Source organism: Zeus faber (assembly GCF_960531495.2).
Source record: "Zeus faber genome assembly, chromosome: 11".
Classification (NCBI taxonomy): Eukaryota; Metazoa; Chordata; class Actinopteri; order Zeiformes; family Zeidae; genus Zeus; species Zeus faber.
Window position 1 is genome coordinate 29823214 of NC_137205.1, and position 27927 is coordinate 29851140.

At 48.9% G+C, this 27927-nt stretch overlaps 2 protein-coding genes across 2 annotated transcripts; one reads left to right on the forward strand and one right to left on the reverse strand.

The window, feature by feature from the left end:
- The first annotated feature begins 225 nt into the window (after positions 1-225).
- Positions 226-1514, forward strand: fahd1 (fumarylacetoacetate hydrolase domain containing 1). The gene has a single exon (XM_080009906.1). It carries the CDS (start codon positions 322-324, stop codon positions 985-987), a length of 666 nt encoding a protein of 221 aa, XP_079866032.1. The 5' UTR covers positions 226-321; the 3' UTR covers positions 988-1514.
- Positions 1515-8935: 7421 nt separating this feature from the next.
- LOC307237417 (heparan sulfate glucosamine 3-O-sulfotransferase 6-like) lies at positions 8936-26934 on the reverse strand (the record flags this gene model as incomplete). Its single annotated transcript, XM_080010129.1, has 2 exons — positions 8936-10559; positions 26384-26934. The coding sequence occupies 2 exons, from the start codon at positions 26932-26934 to the stop codon at positions 9941-9943; spliced, it is 1170 nt and encodes a 389-aa protein (XP_079866255.1). The 3' UTR covers positions 8936-9940.
- Positions 26935-27927: the final 993 nt, after the last annotated feature.

A 27927-nucleotide genomic window follows, 5' to 3' on the forward strand; every position in this document is an offset into this window, starting at 1 on the left:
TTAAAGGGACAGGTTCCCCCGCGCACGTGCGCACACACGTCTCACCCATTGGAAGAAAAAAATGTTTGTAAAAGGGCGAAACAAATATTTTTTACAACCATATTTCTTTAAAAACACGTTCAACCGCAATGTCCTTCGGAGCAGGAGTAGTAGGGTTTAAGCAAACCCCGGTGCAGTATTCTGTCCCTTTCGCCGCGCCGTAGTGTCACAAGCTGTGACCGCGGAAGTGAGGAGTCACAACAGGGACCATAGAGTCGGGGCCGCTTCCGGGGGCGACTGGGACGAGGAGGAGCCGCCGACGCCGACGCCACAGGCTCCGCAATGGCGACGCGGGATATAACTCGCTTTTGGGAATGGGGGAGGAAAATTATCTGCGTCGGGAGGAACTACGCGGACCACGCCAGGGAGCTGAAGAACGCGGTCCCCGCCGAGCCCGTGTTGTTCCTGAAGCTCCCCTCTGCCTACCTGAAGGAGGGCTCCCCCATCCGGGTGCCCCGGTACTGCTCCGTCCTGCACCACGAGGTGGAGCTGGGGGTCGTCGTCGGGAAAGGAGGCGCGTCCATCCCGCGGGGTTCCGCCATGGACCACGTGGCCGGCTACGCTCTGTGCCTGGACATGACGGCTCGGGACGTCCAGGACGAGTGCAAGTCCAAGGGCCTGCCCTGGACGCTGGCCAAGGCCTTCGACACCTCCTGCCCCGTCAGCGAGTTCATCCCCAGGGAGAAGGTCCCGGACCCCGGCAACGTGAAGCTGTGGCTGAAGGTGAACGGCCAGCTGAGGCAGGAGGGCTGCACCGACCAGATGATCTTCTCCGTCCCCTACCTCGTCAGCTACATCAGCGAGATCATCACCCTGGAGGAGGGCGACCTCATCCTGACCGGGACCCCCAAAGGCGTGTCCGCTGTGCAGGAGCACGACGAGCTCCAGGCGGGGATGGGGGACTTCATGACCATGACCTTCAGAGTAAACAGACAAGATCAGTCCTGAGCGCAGAGAGTGAGTCATGACAGACACATCAGTCAAAGAGTCACTTTTTCGCAGGGAAGTTCGTGTGATCGTTACACCACCTTTCCCAAGAAGGGGCAGCAGGTGGCGCCCTCGCTCCACGCGGATACATTTTCGGAATAAGGGACGTTAGTGCGTGCATACTTTTTAACTGCAGATTGCACATCACGCTGTGTTGTTTATCATTAAATCACCCATCAAACCAAATGGATTAATCATTGACTACCCTCCCCATTTCTTCCCTAAACCTCCCCAAAGCAACAGATTGGTCCTTGAATACTTGCACATCCCTTTTAATTAAGCTTTCTGCACAGCAATTTGTGGAGAGTTTTTTTTTTTTGTGCTTAAAAAAAAAACTTTTTTTCTTTAACATGAACGCTTCCCCCTAAACCAAACCAGAACATTTTAATAGTCTTGTCTAATCCCATTAACTATCAGTTTATGTTGGCATGTCCTTCTAAGTCTGCATTTGAAATAGCTCAATAAAAAAAGGGTTTTCTTTTCCCCTATTTATTTCTTTGGTTATATTAGGGGTTTTTAAACATAAGTAGTATTTGGCACAATCAGTCATATTCCCTTTCAGATGGCCTCCTGGAGTTTAATGAGCGTACTCGTACAGCGTTTCATTAACGTTTTCTGGATACAATAGTGCCGGTGGCTTCAACAAAAGAACAGAAGTCCAAGACAATCTTCTGTCAAAAAAGTGAAAAAGACTTTGTTGAGATGGGTAATTCATGGGGGAATTGATCAGATCATGTGTATAAAGAAAGATTCAAGAGGTTTATTCGTCACATATAGACAGATAGCTCTATCACCCATGTGTAGTGGTGAAAACAGGCTTCTCGAGGACATGATCCTGAGTGATAATGGTCTGTTGGTTCCAGACAGGGCTGTTAATTTGGCTTAGCTAACCTCCACTCAAATTGTTATTCATCTTGGCCCATATTTTACAGATTCCGCACTCAGAGTCGTCGTCTCGGACTCGTGTGGACAGTGCCGTTGATATGGAGAGCATTGGCACTTTCAAAAGTCATCTGGTTCTATCTGGAGCACGGTAGTTAGGCTGAACACACTGCAGACTTTGACACAGAGACAGTATTATCATGCAGGCTGAACAGGTTTTACTGGAAAAGCTCCAACGCAAATATGGCAGCCGAAACCCAAAGCCTTCGATGTAGAGGACTCCCCCCACCAAAAAAAATATATATGTGTGTGTGTGTGTGTGTGTGTGTAAATATATATATGTATGTGTTTGTGTATATGTAAATATATATGTGTGTATATATGTATGTATGTCTGTGTATATGTCTGTGTGTGTGTGTGTGTGTGTATGTATGTATGTATATATACACACACACAAAGGATGGACGGAGCCCAGGTCAACCAAACTTATGTGGAAGTTTCGCACCCAAATGTCAAAGATTCCGGTTCCCGGCGCTGCCCGGTCAGCCGCTCTCGCTCTGCTCGTCCTCCAGGTTGTACTCGATCGTCGTGTAGTTTTCCTGCCCTGCGGGTTCCATGTTGGGGCCTGTTTGGAGCCTGAAAACGTGTTTCTTCTGAGTGTTATTGTGCGTCTTGCTACGACCAAATAAATATGAAATTCTTCTTTGAGAGAGTCATTTCAACACCCACTTCCAGGCAAAAATGCCGATACTGAAAAGTGTGGTCACACAGTCCCCACGCACTCAATGCAGGGCGGTTGGTGGTGATTTTTATTTTAAAGAACTACGCTGGATCCGCATCCTCCCTGCAGGCTTTGTGCCGATTTCAACCGGTGGATTGCGCTGAGTCACACATACCATCTGTAAAGCCAATATAATCACATTTGTAAAGAAACATTTATATTCTAACCGGGACTGATGCGTTCCGTTAGAAGACAGTAAAATATTCCAGTTTACAGCTCAAAGACACGTGCTAGTGTGCAGTACGTCTTTAAATATACACCATCACGGTCACTGGAATACGAGCGACATGATCCGGAGTATTGCCGAGTGAAAAGTGAAGTGTGGTGTTGGCTGAAAGGCCCGTGTGGCGCGTGAAGGCAGCCTACCTGCACGGCAGACCACATTCTTCCAGGGCTGTCGGACATCTGGTCCAGGTTCAATTACACGTCTCCCGCAGGCCTCTCTGTCTTCGGGATCAATCGGGGCCTTCCCCAGCCCATCCCGGGCCTGCCTGCTGTAACCCGAGTCCCTGAACATCGTCCTCTCACATCCCGAGCACCGGCTCCCTGGGGGCCCCCGGGGTCACGTGTGTCCATCACCTGGATCGCTGTGACGGATTCAATTAGATTTAGCGTCTGGTAACCGGAGATGGGGGGAAAAACACATTCAAATGTGTCTAGAGATGACAAATATATGGCCATTTAATATATTGAAATAAGATATAAAGTACTTGTGTGAACATGTTTTTAATTTAAAAAGTTTGTCATTTCAAATATATAAACCAAAATTCTGGTATCAGCCTTTTCTCAGTACCATCATTTTTAGCATTTTTTCTCTGTTGTGAAAACTAGAAAACAGTTAATAAGCAGATATACAGTAATTACTTTATTATAGTAAAATGTTCACGGATACAGTGAATATTATAGAATCGGGCCCAATATAAGTAAACAACGAATAATACACCTACAAATAACTAGTATCTTCACAGTAGTGAATGAAAGCACGTTATAGATCACTGCCATATATTTACAGGTTAACCATATAAGTTAACTGTGACCATACTACAGTTCTTTTTCATATTGGGGAAAAAATGATTGATGAGGAATGTGAATATTCTTTCATGTCGTCTGACATTCTGGAAAAGTAATGTGAGTATTTCAAATATGATAAAGTATCTAGATATAAATAACACCTTTGGGGGGGATTTTCTTTGCGCTATATTCCGACAGATTTAGAATTCGGGGGTGATGTGTCCCACGCATGGCGACCGGGGGGGGCCCCCCTTTGAGGCCTCGACAACGGCCTCGACAACGGCCTCGACAACGGCCTCGGAACGCGACCACAGTCCCCGGCCCGGGCGCTCCGCTTCTGATGCGGTATGATGTCATCGGCGAGAAGCCCGACGAGCCGCACGGGATGCCGAAGAGAAACCGCGAGGCAATCGGGGAGGGGATTACCTGGAAATGACAGTCCCCATTCACACACACACACACACACACACACACACACACACCGGGGAGGATGACACTCCAAACGACTTTACTCCCCCATACTGGTTTTCTGAGTAGTACCATTATATTTTGCCTTTGCCTGTTTGCAGGAGCTAGACTGGAACCTAAGGTGTGTGACGAGCAGGTAGCGGCTCGCTTTGCTGGGCGGCGGCGCCCACCGGACGCGGTCAGTCCCGTCTTTCAGTCGTAGGCGTAGAAGTCGTGCGAGAGGTTTCTGACCCTTCTTTTTTTTTTCTCTCTTCCCCAAAACAGTTATAGCACTGCCGCCTCCGCGTTTGGAAAATGAGCGTTCGTGATGCGGCGCTCCGCGTGCCGCGTAGCGTGCCGCCGGACGACGCTGTGGCGCGGGAGGCAATTCTTAGCGGAGAAACCACCGGCTTACCCTGCGGCGGCAGCGGGTCAGAGTGAGTGTACACGTCACGGCGGAGTGCGGATGCACACTCTGCCACGACGATTGAAGTTATATTGTGTTCGTGCAAACAAACCGGCAAACCTCCCCGGTGTCAACTCCATCTATATCCTATAATATTATTATTATTATTATTATTATAGTAACCCTGTAGACTGATAACGTAAGTAAACAATGAATCATGTCACAATACGAATAAATATAAATATTTTCGTTTATTTCACAGTGATACTAAAGTGAGTAAACCACTTTAATAGAGCACTATAACGTGGGGTTTTTTTTTTGCTTCCAAGCTTCGATCCGTTTTCTTTACTAGCTGGTCGGGTCAGGGTGGGGAGGCGGCCATCCCAGCTGCCGACGAGCGTTTCGGATGCTGTCCGGCACACCCGGAGGTGACACCAGCCTCAAAGTGGTCGTGGGTGAGACCATTCAATCGTGGTCGAGAAATCCCATATGTGATATTTCATTTCGCCGGCGCTTCATAAGAAACAGCCATTCCTTGTATTTGTGTTACGCCGTCCCCGTTGTTGTCGCCTTTCCCGGCAAGAACGCAAAGGCGGAGCACCCGCGGGAAGCGAAAGGCCGCAGCCAAGCGGCCAAGAAGGAAAGACCCGTTCCCGTACGATTCCACGGGGGCAAACCTTCGAGGAGGCAACGACGAAAGGCGGCGCCAGACGTCCGTTGCCGTTCGGAGCAGAATCCCGGGACCCGCAGAGCGATCCGCCTGCGGCGGACGATCTTACGGGTGACCACTTTAACGGGCGGATGGAGGGGGTCGGAGCCCGGGGCTCCCTGGTGCGGCTCCGGAGGGGCCCCGGGCTCCGACCCCCTCCTTCCGCCCGTTAAAGCCCTGCGCCGCCCATATTCACGCGGCCGATATTAGCCCGCGTGCGAGTCGCCCCCCGCTCGCCCGGTATAGCGAGGGGGTCGTTAGGATTCAATAAAAGCTTGGCAGAACATGAAAGGGCCAATCAGTGCGTCCGTAGCGTATGGATGTGGCAGAGCCGCACCGCCGGCTCAAATCCACTCGGAGGGGAAGCGTTCACGGGGCCTTTTGGCAAATGAGACGGAACTGTGCGCGGCGGCTACGGCCAGGTGCGCACACATGTTTCCACTCAGGGAGCGTTTGACACCATGTCACAGGTTTATGTTTCATAACAGGACACAGGTGGAGGACCGCTGGGAACAGCCCCGTCACCCTCCCCTCCCCCTCCCCCTCCCCACGTAATCTACAAACCACCGGGTCGCGGTCGTCGTCAAACCGTCGCGGGCGCGGGCGGGCGGGGGTTTCCTGCGACGCGTCGACAAAAGCCGCCGCTTGCTCCCGCGGAAGCGTTCTTTCGGAAAGGCGCGCGGCGTGAGGAAGCCGTTGGAGTCGTGCAGCTAAAGCGGCGGGAGAGCTCGCCTCCCCCGAAGGCCTCCTCCCCCGACGGGCATCAAGGGAGGGTTGGGGCCGCTCAGCATTCCAGGAGAGCCAGTCACGGCGTTATTGTCACCGATTCAGCTTTTCCAATCAAGGCCCCCGAGCGGCAAAATTGTGATGTTTGCTCGCCCCGTTTAGATGGCGGTGGCGAAAAACGAAAAGGCTGTCTGGAAAAACAATGTCATAAAACGCCGTCGTAAAAATTCTCCATCCATATCCCTCCAAAAGGGTTTTTCAATATTGAATGGAGTTACCGTGACTGTGCGCCAAATTACTCCCTCATCAATTAAAGCTGGAGTCGCAATTTAACTAGAAACCACAGAGAGCCGAGAAAATCCCCAGGCATTTCTTTCCCAGATTTCAGGGAGGCTGCGGTATGGTTGGAAAATGTGCAGCCCGGAGTCCTCGGGCACGGACTGTCTTCATTTGCGGCTCCGCGATTTTTTTGGAAACCGCTCTTTTTTTTTTTTCCTTCCCTTTTTTTTTTTTCTTTTTCACGCTCTAATCCTGTTTTGTATCCGCCGCACGCAAATCATCCCCCTTTTCCGTCGACACCATCCCCAAAGCGGCTCGTCCCCGCTCCGTCCCCTCCCGACGGGACCCGGATCGGAGGGGACGTGTCGGCTGGCGCGACCGGGCCCCCGGCAGCTACGGCGGAGCATAACTCAACCCCCCCCCCCCCGGCGGGAGGATTTTCATTCAAGCGAAAAATTCAACAACGGCAGGAATTGAGGGAATGCGTTAAATTGTGGCTTCGGATCCCCAGAAGCTGCGTACCGGCCAAAGCCCAACAAATTGCCGTCCCCCGTAGGATTGAGGGATACGGAGGGATCCACGAACCCGTAATTTGACTTGGGAGGGGGGGGGGAACTAAAAAAACAGATAGTAAAGCCGGAACCCTGGATTTAGTGCGTCCGTACGTTTCGGGCGAAGGACCGCGGTTGAGACGGGCGGCCGCGTACGTCGAGACGGGCGGCCGCGTATGGACGTTTGGATGTGACCGATCGCTGCCGACGCCATCTCCGAGGCGCATCCCCCCGGACAGAACGACGAAACGTCGGCGGACGTAACGCCATGCGGACGCACCGCTGACCTTTTTTTGACCCCGCCCCCCGACGTTGCCGATGAAGCCGGGGCTTAACTTGCCCCCCCACCCCCACCCGATCCCACTAACGTCTTCCCCGGAGCCACTTGCTCCCGTTTCCGGCCGCTCCTCTGGCCCCTGGAAAGAGCGGCTCTCAGCAAGTCTGCTCAGCACAGTGAACGCTCCCTGGCAGGGGCCGAATGAGCCGGGGACATTTCAGTGGCGGCGACGCCCACTAACACACGGCGGCCAGACTTATAAAAGAGAGAGAGGGAGAGAGAGAGGGAGGGAGGGAGGGAGGGTGTGAGTGAGCGTGATGGCCGGAGAACAGGGAGGAGAAGTGAACGGGGCTACGGGGTGAGGGCCGGGTGGAGCCGGGCACCAAACGTGGGCCTCGCCCCCGCCCCCCGTGCCGGGGTGTTCCTCCCCGGCACCACGCCGTTCCAAACCTTTTCCCTGCCGCTCCGTCCCGACGAGCCCCCGCCCGCTGCTCCCCCCTCCACATCTGTTGGGTGTGTGTTCCTGCCTTCAGATGGCTCCTTCGTTCGCTCGCTCCGCCCAAGCTTATGGTTTATTTCTTTCTTTCGTCCCCCCCCCCCTTCCCTTCCACGCCGGAGAGCGTTCCACCGAAGACACCGAGCGCCGCTGATCCTGAGCCCGGGGGGGGGGGGGCGGGTTAACTGACATGCTCTTAATTAAAGGCCAGAGTACACACAGGGCTCAGACTGTACATGTGGTCGGCTGTGTGGAAAGAGACGGGAGAGTGAGCGTGAGACGCAGAGAAGGGGGGGGAAGGAAAAACGAGAGGGAGAGAGGGAGAGAGTTTTATCATATACATTCCCATTTCTGTTATTGCTTTTCTCCCTCGTCAGCCATGTTCCCTCGGCTGCTCCAGCCCCTCACATGATTAGTATTTGTTGGATGTCGCTATTATTCTATTATTCCGCCTTGGCAGCACTGTGTTTACTCATGGTCAGGACAATTAAGCCTTGTTTGATTGAAGGTTGAATGGAGAGAGAGAGAGAGAGAGAGAGAGAGAAAAAGAGAGAGCGAGAGAGAGAGAGGGGGGGGGCATGAATGGTGAGTGTGCGGCACCGCGGTCGCTCCGGTCATTGTGAAGTTGGGTCCAACCCGGAGCGGTGAGCGCCGTGAGACCACGACGTCGAGGTCGAGCCGACGCCAGAGCGGCCGGAGAGCGTGGACTGGAGCGGCCGTGTTTTAAGGCCCCCTCCCCCCCCTCCCCGCTGCCCAAATTTGGCGAGCGCGAACCAACACCCGAGGCGTCCGATTGTCTCTTCGGGGGCCGCGGGGGGCGTCGTCTAAGCCTGCAGCCCTCGGCCTCGGGGGGTAAAGCATTTCGTGGGACCCCGTCCGGTGACGGAGACACCAAGCGCCTACATCTGTTTTCCCTGTGTTGGCTAAATACATACACGTGTCAAATACAACTCGCATAGAGCATAGAAATCGTCATGGTCACCGATGCATTGATTCCTTGTTTCCTCCTCCGTTATTCCCTGTTAGAGCAGCATCCACACGCAGTACAACGTAAATATCGTCCATCGGGGTCAAGATCATGGCGACGTACGGGAGCACCTCGCTCTCCACGTGCTTGTATCATATGGAGTCTCTCCCGCAACGGTGAGCTCCATTGGCGTCCCATCAGCGGCGACTAAAATGATAAGGAATGAGAGACCGATGACCTTTAATTCTATCCTCCGTCATTTTGGTCTATTCTGTCCTGGCCCAACTCCGACCGCACCAGCATGGTGTGTGTTTTGCACGGGAGCCACAAAGAAGCTTCACGCCTCGGAAGTACGACGTGCGATGCGCGTATTGTTCTCTTTGAGAGAATTTGTTTTATTATTTGAAAAATGCCAACATAAATCGCAGTAAATCATTTTCACATTGAATCAATACGCCGACTCAAGCAAAAAAAAACAACAACACACATTTTGGAGTCGAATCGGGAGCTCCCTGCCAATTCCCGTCGATTCTGTCCAAATACAGGAGAGGAGCCTGAAGCCCTTAAATAAAATATGGGAGTAGAATCTTCCATTTTATACAAGTTATTTATATATATAGATATATATATATATACAAGGTTTATACATGTCTCCAGTTGAAATTAAACATATAACACATACCTGCATAGCCCTTGTAACTCAAAACATAAATTCTATCGCATGAACATGCCTCAAACATAAAAACAGCGATAACATCAACGATAACGGAAATATATAGTGGTTCATCAAGGCGTGTGACATCTATCCCACTGTCATGTCAATTATCCACAGAGCGGTCGAGCAGAATAAATACTTTTCTCCCATAAACAAAACAAAAAGAATAATTCTCTGTATCTATTGGGTCTCAACAGAAATATTATAAATATTAGCTTATATCATAACAAACAAACCACTGCATCCTGAAAGGTCAGGCTTATTTCCCGCTTCCCGTCACTTGGGTGGCACCACGTCCTCGGTGGTAACCTTCAAGGTCGCTTTCTTAACAAACTGTTGCATGGTTTTTTTTCGGGTTTTTCGAAACCATCATTATGTTACTGGCTGACGCTTCAATTTCCCGCTTGGATTAAGGAGATCTTACAGCATTATGTGTCCACGTTGGCCTCTGCCCAAACAGTGACGGTTCTTCCACAGTGAGCCTGGGCCACGTCCTGTATGCCGCGTGTCACGTTCATGGGCTGAAGAGGACGGCCCCAGATATGAGGCCTCCCTCTTCAGGACTCCTCCCTCTCATGTATTCTCTGTTCCTGAGAATGTCTTCCCCCGCAGACCCCACGAGACTCGTGTGCGCGTCGGGGGCCCCCGAACGAGAACCGCTCCCGCATCAGTCCCAGCCAAAGTCTTGACCGGTCATCTGGTAGAACTGGTGGTTGAACGGCCTGTAGAAGTCCCTGAGTCTCTGGAGGACCATCGGGGGGATCTGGGGATGGGGCCTGCCCTTGGACTTCCCCAGGCAGCGAGGCCTGCTGCTCCCCTCAGGCTTCTTCAGGCAGGGGAAGCCTTTGGTCTGGTTGAAGTAGAAGTGCTTGTCCGAGACCACCCTCTTCAGGCCCAGGAAGTCCTGGACGCGGCCCATCTCCCCGGCCGGGTCGGAGACCAGGCGCTCGCCGCTGACAAACAGGAAGTGGGACAGGGGGAAGTGCAGGAGCCAGTTCTCCAGGTGCTTGGCGTACAGGCCGATGCGCACGGCGCTCCACGCGGTGTCGATCAGGCCCGTCGAGGCGTTCTTCAGGGCCAGGCTCTGGAAGGACGGAAGGCCGGGGTTTTTGGTGAGCGTCTGCGTGTAGTCGGAAACCGCCCGGGTCACGGGGTCTCGGACCACCACGATGAGCTTGGCGCGGCAGTTCATGGTGCAAACGCGGGCGGGAGCCTCCTTGGTGACAAAGTAGCTGGGGGTCTTCTCCATGGTGATCTGTCCATCCAGAGTGCGAGGCATCAGGTTCCTGGAAGAAGAGCAGACAGAACATTGCTCAGTGGTGTCGCATCTTCTAAGCCTGAGCATCGGTTGCTCACGTATCTCACCTCCTTTACCTTCATGTTAATCACTGGTGCAGCTTGAAACAACACAAACACATTTCGGTAAACCCCACATTGAAACAACCCAGCCGAGAGCTTAATTCGATGAAAGCTCCACATAGAGTGTTTACACTCAAGAGCCCGCCCCAGGCGTGCCGTGAGTCGTGCAGAAGGGCCGTCCACTCAGTACAGGCCCGATGACTCAAAGCCACAAAGCCACAAGAACTACTTAAAAGCAATTTCCTTAAGACTTCTGAGCCGCTCCTCTTCCAGACCTCTTTCCCGCAGGCTAAAGTGTTGCCCCTACAGACCTCGACCCGGACCGGACGAAACCAGACCAAACAAAGCCATGTGCTGATGAATCACACCAGCGAAGAGAGCCGGACCGATGGAGTGAATTAGTTTCATAACACTACAGACTATATCTTATCGTCTGTCATGGACTAAGTGGCAAAAAAACAAAACAATATGGAATATTGTTTGTTGTTTTCTTGCTTCTCTGGTTGCTATGTGGAAATCAAAGGTTGACTTTTTTCCGCCCTCCGTTGACTTCCATCGCAATCGCTAAACCGAGTCAAAATAAAATAAAAAAAACTCGACTAAAATGCGAATCAGATGGAAATAACCCATGAAAGTGCATCAGACACTGCACACCAGCCATTACTGATGGAGGGGGCATTTTCCTAACATGCATTTTTGAGACAGAACAAATTAAGCCAGATAGCCCGAAGCCGATTGTTAAGTGAAAAATAGTCCCTTCGGTCGTAATAGTCGATAAATAAAAGTTTTACTTTGAACCACAGGGACGGTTTTTGATATACTTGCATTCGACGTTTGGAGCCGCTTCGCATTAAGTGTGTTTTTGAGACTCGGGTTTTTTGCAAAGGCAACGACAGTGAATAATAGCGAGCAGGAAAAAAAGAAAAGAAAATGTTCCTTCACCACACAGCGACCGCAGAAACTAATGGCAGGATATGAACTAATGTGGGAGGATGTGAAATTGCAACAAAGAACATACGCGTCAAATAACATCAAATGCCGCGCAAAAGATCCATGGGACTTTAACTTTGTTGGATGCGGCATTAACCTGCCAGCCTCGCCGTTTGGGGGGTTCTGCACGCGGCTCTATACGTAACGCTCACGGCCGCGTGCCGTGCACCTGCTCTCCGATCCTGTTTGGGCTAGAAAAAGCTTCTGACGCCACGGTTTGATTCGCGAGCATTTCGGTGCGGCCGTCCCCGTCCGTCTCTGGTTTCCCGTGGATCTGCCAAGGCGCTCGCTTCACGGCAATTGTGGGTAACTTGCGGCGTCCGACCGATCCAGCACCAGCTCGAATGTCTCCCTTTTTGACATCCAGAGACGCTGTCAGTCACTGCTGCGGCAAATTTAAATCTCAGAAACAAATTGCTTTACATGACAAAGGGTCAATGAGTAACGTTCAAAGCGGCGGACGAATCCCCCTGTGGGCCGTTTATCGGCCACAGGGGCTGTTCCCGGGAAAGGAAAACAGTTCTATAGCTTCTAATAAAATCAACAAGTTTAGTCATTTGATTCCAACGTTGATTTACGGTTTGGAGTTTTCCCACCAGACGCGCCAAACTTTTTTTTCTCAATGTGAAAAAAAGAAAATCAAATAAAGTCTGAGGATAAAGAAGTCGTACGACCTGGCATATGCCTCACTGTACGATATGAACTGCAGCAAATGTTGAATGATGAAGGTGAATTATGACGCTTTGAAAACGTAGCTGCTACCAAGCTGGTAACTGAAGTAATAGTAGAACTGATTCGGGGTGATCGGCATTCTACCCGTGAAAGCTTCGTTTGTGTTTTGTTTTTTTTTAATCCACAGAACTTTTTTGTCCCCGCATCAATCCAGAACCCGACGGGAAAAATACATTGGAGTCTTGGCGAAGGAGTGCGGGGCGTAGATAACTTCTGGGTCGGCTACAGAAAGCTGTCATCAAGAGTCGACTGTTTTAAAAGAGGCTCTGAAGTCCAAATGCTAATAGGAGGAGCCCCGTCGGAGATGACTGATGAAGCCAATCATCCTGCAGCCTTCAAAGGGAAGTCCATAATGGAGAGCGATTCAAAATGTCTGTGAGGAGGAGTGTTTCAAAAGCCATCCGGAACAAAAACATGTTTTATTTTGCTGGTTATAATATTGAGATTCTTTGCGGTCCGCGATTTGAGGTTGATGATCGCTTCAAGACGCCGCTTGGATAAATGAGCGGTTCTCCGGCGACTTTGTTTCCTCACATGACGACGAAGAACAACAACGGGAGGAAGCAGATCAGTTCAGGACGCAAACCCACGCCAGGCACCGTGCGGGGCTTGTTTCGGTGGGATATGTGTTGGGGGGGAAAAAATAAACCCCAGATAAGAACACTTTGGAGCTCCAGACGGGGTCAGATGGTTCTCCCAGCCCGGAGAGCCCGGCGTCCCTTCCGGATGACTCCACCAGTTGTGCGCGTTGAACGTGACGGAGCAAAGTGTCTGTAAAGCCTCGGCGTGTGGGTAAAGCGAGGGTGTCGAGGGCTGCCGACCCTTTAATAAGTCTGGAGTTAAGCACTGGTTGAATGTAGTTCAAAATGGTAGCTCTCTGCATTCAAAGCACTGGTCCTCCGACTTCCAAACCTTTAGTGCAGACCAGTCCAACGCACTACCGTTAGTAATTAGAGATCGTAACGTGGCGTGAGTGCTGCGACTTTGAAGAAACGCCCTTTAATCATGGAAATGATTCTGCTGGGCGCTCACAGGGCCGGTGGACTCCGGGCTGAGCTTGGAGAGAGAGTTAAAAAAAATAAAATAAAATCGTCGTCGATGTTGCCGGGGAGCCAGTTTCGAGTTCCCTCCTTTACTTAGGGTTTCAAATGGACGCCCCGCTCATCGATCCCCATAAGGAAGGACCCCGTCATTGATCGCTAGGCAACGACATTGCTGCCTGTCTGTCCCCCGTTCATCTCCATCAAATCGATGCCTCTGTCTCTGGATGGTCATGTGTGCTGGTGTGTGTCTGTGTGTGTCTGTGTCTGTGTGTCTGGGGGGGTTATAGGAGTTCAAGTACACCAGCAGGTGACCAAGTATAGTTGTATTTCTCCTTATATAGGGCAGGGCGATATATCGATATAATATCAATATTCTGATTTTAGACTCGATATCGTCGGGGACTTTGGTTATCGTAATATTGTGATAAAGTTAAATGCTGTCTCTTCCTGAATGTCATAGACTGTTCTTGCCGGTCTAATCAATGCCTGCTTACTTATAACATCCACATTGTCCATTTAATTCACATTATTAATGATTGTTTCTCAAATGCTTACGCAGCGATACGCACCATCCCCAAAATATCGTCAAATAATCGAGATATCGGTTGAAGAATATTGTGATGTTTGATTTTGTCAGTGTTGCCCAGCGGTGTTATCTTGACATATTTGTATTTATAATTTCAACTTTAAACATTTCTGTCTGTTTTTAAATTTTATCGAGGTATCCTATTCATATTCGGTATTCATAGTCGTTTTCCACTTACTTTGGCAATGTAAACGTATGTTTCCTATGTTTCATGTTAGGGGACCAGGAGGTTTGATTAAGGAAGCACAAAATAGATCAAAATAAATAAAGTCCTTTGAATTTAGATGGATAGAGATGGAATTGTCAGTATCTAATGGATATAAACTGCCGTCCTGGGCATTCTCTCCCTCTCTCCCTCTCTCTCTCTCTCTCTCTCTCTGTCTCCCTCTCTCCCTCTCTCTCTCCCTCTCTCTCCTCCACAGTCTTAGGTGTGTCCTCCACATCAGACGTGATGTTTGTCACTCCAGTAAACGACCATATTCCTTCCCTCTGTGCTCATGAATAGTTAATAACAGGCGACTCTCACTCATTATCGAGCGATCAATAGAATTGGCTCTTATCATGGAGGGAGAACCCGCGGGTCTTTGTTCTGTGCAGGAAATGATGTGGGCCCATGATGTTTAACTCTTTAACTCTATTCAAAACTTTAACCCAGTGAATTGAAGTTTTTAATATTTTGAGAGAAGTTTTCTCTCTTCAATGGAGAGAAAAAGACAAATAGTTTAATTACCACGGCAACTGAAACACATGCTCAGAGAGCGAGGGAGAAAGAGGGAAAGGGCGAGAGAGAGAGAGGGCGCGAGAGAGAGAGCGAGGGTGAGGCTAAAATTGTCTGGAACACGACAATTGCTGAACCCACGGACATGGTTGAGGTTAGAACCGGGACGTCTCAGACATCTCGTGGTTCAAGTTTGATCCGGACCCAGGAATTAGTGCAAAACCGACAAATATCTACCGGAAGTAGCAGAAAGTTCGCACGTCGCCGAAACGCCGAGGTTCTACGACTTCTGGTCGGGTGGTGGAGCGAGATGAGTCCGTCGAGCGGGCGTTTTGTGACATCATCATCCCATTTGTTATATATGTGCAGGCTCTTGGCAGGCATCAGCATCGTGCAAGGTGCTGGTGTAGACTCCATCGGTCTGTAGTGGTTGCAAACTGTGCGTGCGTGCCCATCGTCTTGTACCTGCTTGATGTTGGTGGGGCTTTTCGTTTGATATTTAATCTCTTTTACCATTTTTGTAAATAAACGCATTCTGTTCCCATCTAACCCGGTGTCAGATGCAGTGCCGTGTCCCCCCCTTATTTTGCGTCATTGGAGCCAGTTGTAACACACAAACAGTAGGAGTGGAAAAAGATTAAAAACATATTCCGTGTTTGTGACTTCACACATGGAGTTCGCTTGCAGCTCCATAGCAACAGGTCGGAATCGTCTCCGTTTTATTTTAGTCCCAAAAGTTAAAAGAGGTGATGAAACGCCTCTGAGGGACATGCAGTGTTGAGTCCGATTGAATGGAAGCGAGATGTTGGGAACTTCCACACGGAGTGATATGCTTCCACAGAGACACTGTGAGGCAGGACTCTGTGGACTACAGGAAGTAGACAGGGACCTGACAGGAAGTAGACAGGGACCTGACAGGAAGTAGACAGGGACCTTCTCAGTTTTGGGATAAAGTCACAACACACAACAAGCGTGTTCTTGCAGTAGCAATTCTGCGTCACCCCGTCGCTGCGTCAGCTGATGCTGCGTTCCGTGGGAACTCGAAAACTTGTAATTGGTGTCGATAATGGATGTGTGTGGATTGCTGCCTGCGGCTTTGTTTATGATTATTATTATTATTCGTTTTCATATTTTAATTATTTTTTATTATTATTATTATTTTTGCAATGTGTCCATGTATTTATTAATTTGATTATTGTCTAAATATCTTTACCTCATTATATGTTCATTTGTAATTATATGTAATATTATAATTGCTGTGCTTTGGCAATGTAAGAATGAATGCGAAAAAGCAAATTTAACTTCAATCGATAGAGAGGGTGAGGGAGCGAGATGGAAACAAAGGGAGAGAGCGGTAGAAAGCAGGTGAAAGATAGAGAGGGAGAGAGAGAGAGAGAGAGAGACCCCATTGGAGTTGAGATCCATTCCCATTCGGGTTTCCAGGACGGTTCTGTTCTGAGGACTGAAGTGGTTCAGATCACAGCAGAGACAAGACACAAAGAAGATGAAACGCTGAACACGGATGTGGCCCAGAGAGACTTCCTGCCCCAAAATGATGACTTTTCCCGCTCAAGTACTGCAGCGGCGCGCACGCACGCACGCACGCACGCACGCACGCACGCACGCACGCACGCACGCACGCACGCAGCCTGTAGTGAGTTACTAAACAGCTTTAAGGTACACAGGGCGTCCATTAGATGTTTTTTTTATGAGACCGTTTCTTTAAAGTCGATCGTCACAGCAGATAGTTTTCTTCTCCGCCCCGACACGTATTAAACAGGTTCATTTGTTATTTACTGCGCTCAGCGGGGACTCGCTGTTGTTTCCATAGTCTGAGCCTAAATGTTTGTCGAGACACAATTAACACGTTGGCGGAAGATGGAGCCCGTAAAAGGGGAGCGAGAGAGGGAGAGAGAGAGAGAGAGAGAGAGAGAGAGAGAGAGGGCAAACAACAGGCAGGAGGAGGAGAGCACTTCCCGTGGCGGGGCGTCAGAGGAAGCCTCCGGGCCGGGGCCGGTCTGCCAGACCCGCCGCTGGAGGATTCCATTCTAATTGAAATTACAACGTTTTTATAGAGCAGCCATCAAAACACAGCTGCAACGTGCTGGATGAAGTGGGATATTATAGATGGATATAGATAGACAAATATTGAGAGTGATGGAGAGTAGCGGTAGGCAAAAATGAACAACAGTAGAAAAGTCTGAAATAAATAATTTAAAAATATATAATTAAAAATATATAAATATAAAATTATTTTTTTTAATATAAATAACAGATACTCGTGCTGCCTAGGGTTGTCACCTGGGTGATCAGACAGAGCGCTACGAGAAACCAACTTTATCAACTCTTTAAATCAATTTTAAATCATTTTGGATCTTAAAATATAGAAATCGAATCATAAATGCTCTTTCAATCAAGTTGTCCGACCTTCAAATCATACACAACACGGCGCAGTGTGGCTGGCGAGGCCTCAAAATGAGAATGCATGAAAAACGCTGCGATGCCACTACGGTCGCCATGGTGACCCGGAGCCGCGGAGTCGCTGAAGAACCGGAGGAGAGCGACGGAGGATCAGCGACGGAAGCCGTGAGCACAGCGCCAAGGATCAAGCAGAGAGCGAGAAGGAACTGACCTGCAACCCCACCCAAATGGAACATGGCGCACGCACACACACACACACACAAGCACGCACGCACGCACGCACGCGCACACACACACACACACAGTGTATATGGCAACAATTTACTCTCCTCTCGTGAGCTGATGTTTGACAGATCTCCTAAATTCGGTGAAAGCAAACAACTTGTGGAACTGTGGACTATTTTGCCCACAAGGTGGAATTTTGAAATTGGATTTTCAAACTACAATAAAACATGTTTCTCATTTAAGGATAGAAAAATGTAAAAATGTTTACGTTTAAAAATATATAAATAAATAACTGTATAAAACCCATTTCAATGTCCTCACCTGACTATGGACAAATCCCAAACCCTAACCCCCAACCCCTACCCCTCGCCCCCATGCTGCTCTCTACATCAAAGACACTGGATTCACTTCACAAGAGTTTTTGAAAACAGAACTTTTGCAAACGCCTCAATTCGTGCATGGACTGAACACCATCCCTCATCCTTCCTCCAAGGCGCGGTAATAACCGGGAACAACGCTGTACTTGATCACGTGCGACAAAGCCATTGACTTTCAATCTCCCGAGTCGACGGCGGCCGTGATGTTTTTTTGGTTTTCCGGCGTTGCAGACGTGGCGTGAATACCAGGAATCTGAAATGTTCAACTTTAGGAGAACAGATTATAGTTCTTGACACAAGGTTTTTTTTTTTTTTTTTCCCTTTTCTTTTCTTACTGTGGCACGAGATTGAGACGACTAAAATGTAAAATCGCTCCGTGATTTTACAGCCTTCCCAAACCCACAATGCACCTCAATTTATTTTAATCCCCACCATATGGGGGGGGGGCTTTTTAAACTCGGTGACACCGAAATCCAGCCCCGGACTCGGGGCCGTGCAGAGCCACCATTAAAACAGCGGAGGAGGCGACGCCACAGAAAGCCACTTCCTGCTCTGCCAGACCAATCAGTCGACGAGGAGTCGGGAAAATCACCTCCGAAAAAATCTGCTTCTTGTGCATTGCTGGATTATAGTGCATTTCCAACCATTTTTAGGATAGATAAGAAAGCCACCAGACTGGCAATGGAAGTAGAATAAATAATTAGTCACACTAAATAAAAATGTAATAACATTTTATTCTGTATATTTTATATATTTGACTATTTCTGTCTCGGATTTTACGGCTATTTTTTATTATATATGGCAATTCTTAGTTGATGTAATTACATTTTTAATTGACTTTTGACTCTATTCTATTTTTTTCTTATTTTTTCTCTAACTGTCAAGCTTTGTTGAGTGGTAAGGCTTTGTAGAAAAGCACCAATCCTCACCAGGACAACTTCCTGGGCCCGATCTGATTCTGAATATAATATGTGTGTGTTTTAGGTTCACATGTATTGTGTCAATAATATTGATGTAGAGATTCAGTTCATTATTTTTTTCTTTTTGTTATTATTTTGGGGTAAAATTAGGATAGTATGCACATGGACTGGCTCGGGATTGAGATTCCGTTTGACAGACCACAACTCAAATTAATCTTTGAGTTTGACGTTGAAGTTTCATCAATACTTTACTTCATGGTAAATTTCTCTTTTTTTTATAGGATAATGTCTATTCCCCTTGCACATCAAAATTATACATTTTTATCTGAATTGTCCTCTCGGGTTATTATATTTTTGGGGAGAAAGTAACTTGAACATTGAACTTCATGAAACACATTAAAAAACACACAAAACAAAAGATGAATCCAATTAATAAAAGTTACTGGGTTTACCAGTGGAGTGAAAAGTGCAATGATGAGTAGTTGCAAGATAGATATTATTCCTGAATAAATCACCTATAACTTGATTTAACCATAACCGGAAATCTAACCTACCCTAACCCTACCTAACCTAATTTACTCTAGTCTACTCTAATCTAATATAACTAATCTAATCTAATCTACTCTACTCTATTGTACTCTAATCGAATCTACTATGATCTATTGTAAGTAATGTAATGTAATCTAAACTAATCTAATCTAATGTACTCTACTGTACTCTAATGTGATCTATTTTATTCTATTTTAATCTTATCTACTATGATCTATTGTAATGTAATGTAATGTGATGTAATGTAATCTAAACTAAATCTAATCGAATCTAATCTGATGTACTCTACTGTACTCTAATGTAATCTAATCTACCATGATCTCATGTAATGTAATGTAATGTAACCTAACCTAATTTCATCAAATTTACTCTAGTCTACTCTAATCTAACATAACTAATCTAATCTAATCTAATATAATCTAATCTAATCTAATCTAATCTAATCTACTACTCTACTTGACATTTCACTGCATATATGTATGGAAGTATGTATATGTATGTGAAGAATAAACCTCTTGAATATACTCTACTCTAATCAAATCAAATCTAATGTACTCTACTGTACTGGAATGTAATCTATTCTAATCAAATCTAATCCAATGTACTCTACTGTACTCTAATGTAATATATTCTAATCCAATTGAATGTACTCTACTGTACTCGAATGTAAACTATTCTAATTGAATCTAATCCAATGTACTCTACTGTACTCTAATGTAATCTATTCAATCGAATCTAATGTACTCTAATGTAATCTATTCCATTCTAATCTACTCTACTGTACTCTAATGTAATCGATCCTAATCAAATCTAATCCAATGTACTCTACTGTACTCTAATGTAATCTACTCTAATCTAATCTAATGTACTCTACTGTACTCTAATGTAATCCATTCTATTCTAATCGAATCTACTGTACTCTAATGTAATCTATTCTATTCTAATCTACTGTACTCTAATGTAATGTAATCGAATCGAATGTTCTCTACTGTACTCTAATGTAAACTATTATAATCAAATGTACTCTACTGTACTCTAATGTAATCTATTCTAATCCAATCAAGTGTACTCTACTGTACTCTAATGTAATCTAATCTAATGTACTCTACTGTGCTATAATGTAAGATATTATAATCTAATGTACTCTACTGTACTCTAATGTAATCTATTCAAATCTATTCCAATTGAATCTAATGTATACATATCGAAGGGAAGCACAATAAAAAGTGGCCAAAATCATTTGCATTCACTTGTAATAACTTTCATATTCTTATTTGCATAAATCCATGTCCGTTGAAAAGCCGACAGGGTTTTCCATGTTTGACCTTTTCCCGCCCCGCTGCGTTCAGGCCCTGAAAGGATTTATGCTGCCTTTTAATTGCAATCCTATTGAGGAAGACCTTTGGTGTCAGGGGTGTAGGTCAGCGCATTGACGAGCTGTCAGAATGCCCGTGACAGCGCCGGCGGATTGAAGTTTTTCCTCAGATAGAAATGCAGTAACGATCTTTCCATAAATCACGGCGCTGCCTCGGTCGTCATCGTGATATAAAGCTTGACACTGTGTTGACAACGGGGCACAGCTTTTTATTGCCGTCATAATAAGCGTCTTCTCCCAAAAAAGGGGAAAGAAATATGTCGCCCAAAATCTGTAGATGAAGCGCTGCAAACCAAAAATGCGTTTCCCCTCCTGCCGTCAAAAGCACAACAAATGAGTTTGTTTCCCCGAGGTTGCCATGGCGACCAAAACACGACAAGCGGCGGCGGAAGGCGGAGGTTTTCCAAACTCCACGGTCACATCTGAAAAGCATCAGCTCCCGAGTCTCCTCTGAAGCCGTACGGCAGCTCCACGCAATCCCCGAGATCTGTTTCCCGGCCCCGCGGTTCCGAGGACGGGAGCGCGCGCACGCATGCAAATGGGAGGGGGGAGACGGAGGACGAGCGGGAGAGGGGAAGCAACGGGCGTCTGCCCCTCGCCCCGGTCGCGGGGGAAAGAGAGGGAGACGGCCGAAAAAGAGGATCCGAGTCTCTTTCGCGGGGGGGGGGGGGGGGGCGGGGACCCTTGGATCCGGCGTCTGGCAACACGCCACAGACGGTGAGTGGGACTCTCGGCCCTCATCCGTCTGCTGAAATCATTCCCGGTCCCTCCGTCCAGACCGGCGGATAATGTGGAAGCACCGGGCGCCCGGGCCAGACAGTGATGAATAACCGGATCTTTTGGGGTGGTTCGGGTCTGGGGGGGGGGGGGCCTGAAGATATTTCTGGATGGGGTTCTGTGTCGTGGTGAACGGGTGTGAGGTCATCGATGTGTGCCGGGCCCAAGGAGGTTTTCAGGCGAGGGAGCGACATCGACACGTCGACCTCCAAAATATTCCTTGAAAAACATGAACCTCCTGTGGTACCACAGCCTGGGAGACCACTTGAATGGATAGACAGACAGACAGACAGACATATAGATATAGGAATGGGAACATGAGTAAATACATTGGTATTTACTCAGACATCACTTTGATACGAGTATGTGCACGCGTGTGTGTGTGTGTGTGTGTGTGTGTGTGTGTGTGTGTGTGTGTGTGTGTGTGTGTGTGTGTGTGTGAGACCTCAGAGTCAGTGACACACAGCCGAAAGGCTCCGGCTACTGGTTCCACATGGACACTTTCTGTCACTCAAAGCCAAACACAACCCCTCACCCCTACACACACATAAACACACACACATACATAAACACATACATACATACACACACACACACACACACACACACACACACACACACACACACACACAAACAAACACATTCACATTCAAACATGTATATAAACAGAACAGATAGACACACACAAAGTCACGCAGAAACACATGAATGGACAAATACAAAATCATGACCACTTCCAGAAATAAATCCACTAACCAGACACGCATGCGCGCGCACACACACACACACACACACACACACACACACACACACACACACACACACACACACACACACACACACACACACACACACGAAAACAGATCAGCTGCCACTCCCGCAGCGTGTCCACCTGGCCTCAGTGCAGATGAAGGGGAACAGACTCCCAGCGACTCTGTGACTGATTCCAGACGACGGCATCACCTTCCATGATGTCAACCAGGAAGCCAGGACCACAACATCACGTTCGCCGTTAACCTCCCGTCTCCCGAGGACGTGATTTCTCAGGTAAAAAAAACAACAAAAAAGAAACCCGACACACACACACACACACACACAGGTGTCACGTGCAGACACAGACAGTCGCTCTTTGACTCATGTTGCCGTTGGTGTCGTTGTCGCTCTCTTGGCTGGGTCAGATCGGCTGTTTACGCAGACACCGTCATAAAAACACACGTCACGCCCCCCGGGCTGAGCTGCTTCAAAGCACCGGTGAGGATCACCCCATGTAAGGGCCGGGAGAGGGAGAGACGGAAAGAAAGACGGGAGAGGTCGGAAAGAAAGACGGGAGAGGTGAGCAGGAGAGGAGGAATGGCTTGCCCCCCTTTCTCAACCCAGGGCCCTATTGAACCGTCGCTTGGATGTGGATCGTTTATAAAAGCTCAGCTCCGCTGCAGCTTCTCACTGTGCACTCCAATGGGGCAAAGGGTTAACCCTTAAAAACAAAAAAAAGGGAAACTCACATTGTTCTTCCCACTGGAGTATTATTTCCTTGAACATGGTTCAGTAACATCACATTTCAACTAGAACCGCTTTCTTATTTTTGCGGTGGCTGCGGTGCATCCAGTGCGTCCGGGACATCCTGTTGGCTACGGCGGGCTGCGGGTGGGAAGCAAGGAAACTTCCTGTTTCTAGTCTCTTATGCTTGCTGAGTTAGTGCAAGTATAAGAGAGTCGATGAAACGCTTTTTCTTTCTTTTTCGAGTCCCAACCCTTTGCTCCGTTGAGTTGCGTCCCAGTGAGGAGCTAGCAGAGTGCTGAGTGTTATAAATGGTGGGAATTAACAATTTAATAAGCTTTTTAAAAATAACCCTACCTTCAATAATGTTTGCATCGGACAGGTTTGGGGTATTACACTTACATTTTCTGTCGATTCCTTTTTTGAATTTACTATCGTTAAATGTTTTTTTTCTGTCGTATCCGCCCCCGTTCCCGACGACTGCGGCCCGGGCGGCTCCATATGACCTTATCAGACGCATGAATGCGGTCGAGCAAGTTCCCGGCGTTTGAGCCGATCCCGCGCAGAGCCCTGTCTCCACGCACGGCGCGGCGTCTCCTCCCGAACCACGAGACATCAATTGGGAAGACAACCGAAATAAGGACCAAACAAAAAATTAGAAAAAAACACCTATGAAGCCAGTATCTCAGTTCCTTCCCCGAGCAGGAAGCGCGGTATGACTTTGTGCAGCTTTTGCGGGGAATCTTTTTTTTCAAACACTTCCAATTTGATGATTATCGTTTGAAGTAACCCGAGCACGGGGAGCGGAGGAGGGAGGGAGGGAGGGAGGGAGGGGGGAAGTTAATGAAGAGAGAAGGAGAAGAACAGGTCTTAGCAGCACGCTAAAATTACAAGTGGTAAAAGTGCTTCCATGTGTCCTGGGGCTTCCAATTGAAACGCTGCTGGGGGGGCAGCCCGAAGAAGAACAAAAGGAAAAACAATGTAATTGCACTTGAGGATCATTTCCCCCAGGGAGAAGTGGTAGTATTTTTACTCAAGTACTTCCCTTTCGTGATTTTACTCCCCTACCTTATGCACGCTTATTTGCACCTATTTTTACCGGAAGTTTTTCCCATACAACCGATCGATCCATTTGTAACAAGGTTTGTTTCGTTTGTGCGACAATAAGAGGAGACCGTTAAAAACATATACAGTAAGTGTGATGTCAAGAACTTTTGTTTCTGGTATTAAAGTACATTCACCGCCGTGTGCTTTCATGCTTTTACTCAAGCGGAGCCTTGAATTGTGGACTTTTACTTCCACCAGAGCACTGTCTTCTTAGGGTTTCACCGAAGCACAGGAGTGAGTACTTTTTCCACCGCTCAATACCCCCCGCCCCCCCACCCTCCCTCACTCTGTGATCTGAGCCCCACCTCTCCGCTCTCCCAAATCCCACGTCTCCCTCTGAGTGATGGAGGTAATCCTACGCTGGCGGATCCAAAACACCCCTGACACCAGGGCCGGGGTCTCGTCTGGGCCTGGTCCAGGAGCCGGCACCACATCTGGAGGCGATCACATCCAGCCCCATCCGACCCCCGCTCCCGCTTTAGGGTCCTCGCTGCGCCCAAATTATAGCCCTCGACAGCTGGGTCGCCCCAGATCAGCTGCTATCAGCAGAAGAGTAGCTGATGGAGATTTTTATGGGCCTGTTATAAAATTGTGGAATTGACATCATTTGCGCGAGTGGTTCCCCACCGATTTCCATGTGTCTGGCTGTGTATGTGTGTGTGCTGTACTGTACCCCTCAAACACCGGCATTAAACACAAATCAGAGTATAATCCAAACTGTACACGCACTAAAAATATTTCAAAGCATGGTAACAAACTATTGGGGAATCAGTGGGCCGCCGGGCTCCTCGCGTGTGGACAGGGAGGCGCTGGTCAAAGACAAGGCCAATATCAATAAACCGTTTGATTCTGAGAGGTATGAACGACTTTTAAATGGGTGTCGTGATGATGGACCACTCCCCGGGGACCCCGGCGCCCTCCTCCATCCGCATCACGCCGTGGGATATCGGCTCGAAAGCCGGGAAGGGTGGGGGGGTCCGGACGCACGGCCCCTGCAGACGGCGCTCGGCTCGGGCGCCACATTGGCGGGGACGCGTCAGCCGTCCTCCGCGGCCAGGTGAGCACTCCGACACGCCCGTTCATCTGACCCGTGAACCCGCGCAGATAAATCATTCTGACGTGCGGGCAGAGCGGCCCCGTGCCTCCGCCTCCTGGGTTCTCACCGGCCGAAAAAAACACGTTGCCTGGAAGCCTGGAAGCCTGGAAGCCTGGAAGCCTGGAAGCCTGGAAGCCTGGAAGCCTGGAGTCTGGAGTCTGGAGTCTGGCGTGTCCCTCCACATCTCCACACACTGACCCACAGTCGTTCAAACGAAGCGCTTGAAGGTTGTTGGAACAGACCTCTGTGTTGCCCCCAACACTTACTACCTCCAAATCCACGTCCCAACCCTTTGTATTTGCAAACGCTTTCTTCTTCGACGGACAATCGACCTTTAAATCGCACTTCTACCTTTAAACTCTGGGCTTGTGTGTGTTTTTAGATTTTCATTGAGTGCGAGGTTCTAGTTGGTTTTGAGTCCGAACGACCAAAGTGGGCGCGGATTCCAGTCCTGCCATGTTTGAGTGTGCAGGCCTGTTTTAAATTATGTCTTCTGTATCTGTTTGTAGCTCTTTTTTTTATAGCTATGCTTTTATTCCATTTTGTTTTTACATAATAACTATTATGTCTTATGTAAAGCACTTTGAAATGCCCCCGTGTATGAACAGTGTACAAATAAACCTGCTCTGCCTGTATTGTTCCCACTGCATTATAACCTGTGACTGTACCACGATCCCCGCTGCTGCTCAATTCCCCCATAGGGATGCACATGAAATATGAGAGATGCAATCCACCCCAATTCACTGTCACCCTTCAAAAAGAGAAAATATCCATTTCCACATCAACAGGTTCGCCTCAGCAAATGAGAATCAACTGACGTACTTTACAATTTCAGTGGAGGCTACACTTCCATTTCAGAAGACAAAACAAATAATATTTTACTTTTTAAACTTTATATAATTAAACTACAATAATATTATAATAAAACAAGGATGTAATAATACCGCAATACTTTATTAATAATAAATAATAACTTTAATAATCTTACTCCAATGCTTTTCTCAGGAAATCATCCCCTTTATTTGCATGTAACATCTAATTATACTAAGATTAAAAAAAACAATTTTTAATTTTTGCAACAATAAGAGGAAATTAAAAGCGGAAAAGAGGAAATAAAAAAAATAAAAAATAATAATAATAATAATTCGACCATCAACACTAAATGTGTGATGGAAAAAATAAAAGTCCGTGATGATGGACAATAACCTTCTGATTCTGACACTTCACCAACGACATTTACCAGTGGGAGGTCGGGGAAGGCAGAGACGCGCTCATGTCAATAAGAATGAAGGAAGGGGTTTTGTTTTTTGCGGCTGTTTTTAGTGTTTGTTTCCATACCTGTACCACTCCAGTCCTTTATCGTAGAAGCGGTCGAAGAAGTGCGGCTCCGCGCCCACGGCCCTCACGTCCGGGTGGATGCGCAAAAACTCGAGCAGTGCGCGCGTTCCGCCCTTCTTCACCCCGATGATGACGGCCTGGGGGAACCTCTTGGTCCCGAAGGTGTTGGACACGGGGATGCCGGCGGCTGGCTCGTCCTCCGCGGCGCCCCCGGGGCCACGCGTCCGTCCGCCCGCCGGCTCCGCCTGCCGCCGGCCGGCGTCGGAGCGCCCGCCCGGCGCGCGGTCCGAGCCGTTCCCCGGCGCGTCGCGGGGCTCCGGGCGGAGGCGCGCCGCCGCCGGGGGTCGCGGGTCCTCCGGGGCGTCGTCGTAGCCGCCGTCCGAGGACTGCCGGTGCTGGTGGTACGACACAGGTCTGGGGACCGAGTCGCAAACTCCGGTGAGGCAGTAGAAGAAGTAGGTGGAGATCAGGACCATGGTCAGGAACACGGACGCCCTGGGCAGCGGCGCCTTCCCGAAGCCGGACCTGACCCGGGACCCGCTACATCCCATGAGGCGAGGATGTCCTGCGCGGTGCCAGAGGAGCAGAAGACACACAGCATGCTTCCTCCTCCTCCTCCTCCTCCTCCTCCTCCTCCTTTCTCACATCCACTCCAAATGTTCGACTCTCGAGTCGGCGGATAACCCGCCGCCCCACCTCCCCTCCTCCCCACCTCCCCACCTCCCCTCCTCCCCACCTCCCCTCCTCCCCTCCTCCCCACCTCCCCACCTCCCCTCCTCCCCACCTCCCCTCCTCCCCTCCTCCCCTCCTCCCCACCTCCCCTCCTCCCCTCCGCCCCTCCTCCCCACCTCCCCACCTCCCCTCCTCCCCACCTCCCCACCTCCCCTCCTCCCCACCTCCCCACCTCCCCTCCTCCCCTCCTCCCCACCTCCCCACCTCCCCACCTCCCCTCCTCCCCTCCTCCCCACCTCCCCTCCTCCCCCGAAACTTGTTGCGTAAAAAAAGACGAAGCGCTGCGTAAAAGGCTGGAGCGGCGCGTGAAGGGCTACGCGACAAGTAAAGCCTCCGTCAGGTCGGAGCCGTCTCCGCTCTTTTCCCGAGCGAGGGAGGGAAACATCCCGTGTGACCTTCACGGCGGAGAGAGAGAGAGAGAGAGGGAAGCTTGTCATCCCCCATCCGGCGGCTCCTCTCCGCCGCCTCTTCCAGCGTCTCCACCCGTCCTCCCCGCGAACCTACAGCGCAAACGTGTCTCATTCACCCAAACTTTTTTTTTTAAAGTGGTAATATGTGAGATTACTTTGTTGAAAAAAAAATAAAATAAAAATCCCTTTACCCCTCCGTGATTGATCATTTATTGTTCTGGGGCGTCATAAGAAACAGCCGTTCGTTATATTTGTGTTACACTGTGTGTGTGTGTGTGTGTGTGTGTGTGGGCTCCTCTTTATTCCGTTGGTGGCGGCGGGGTCCGCCTCATGGTTACGGGTGAACATTCACAAATAATATCCCCGCCACCCCCAGTGACCGCCCCCCCCCCCCCCCAAAAA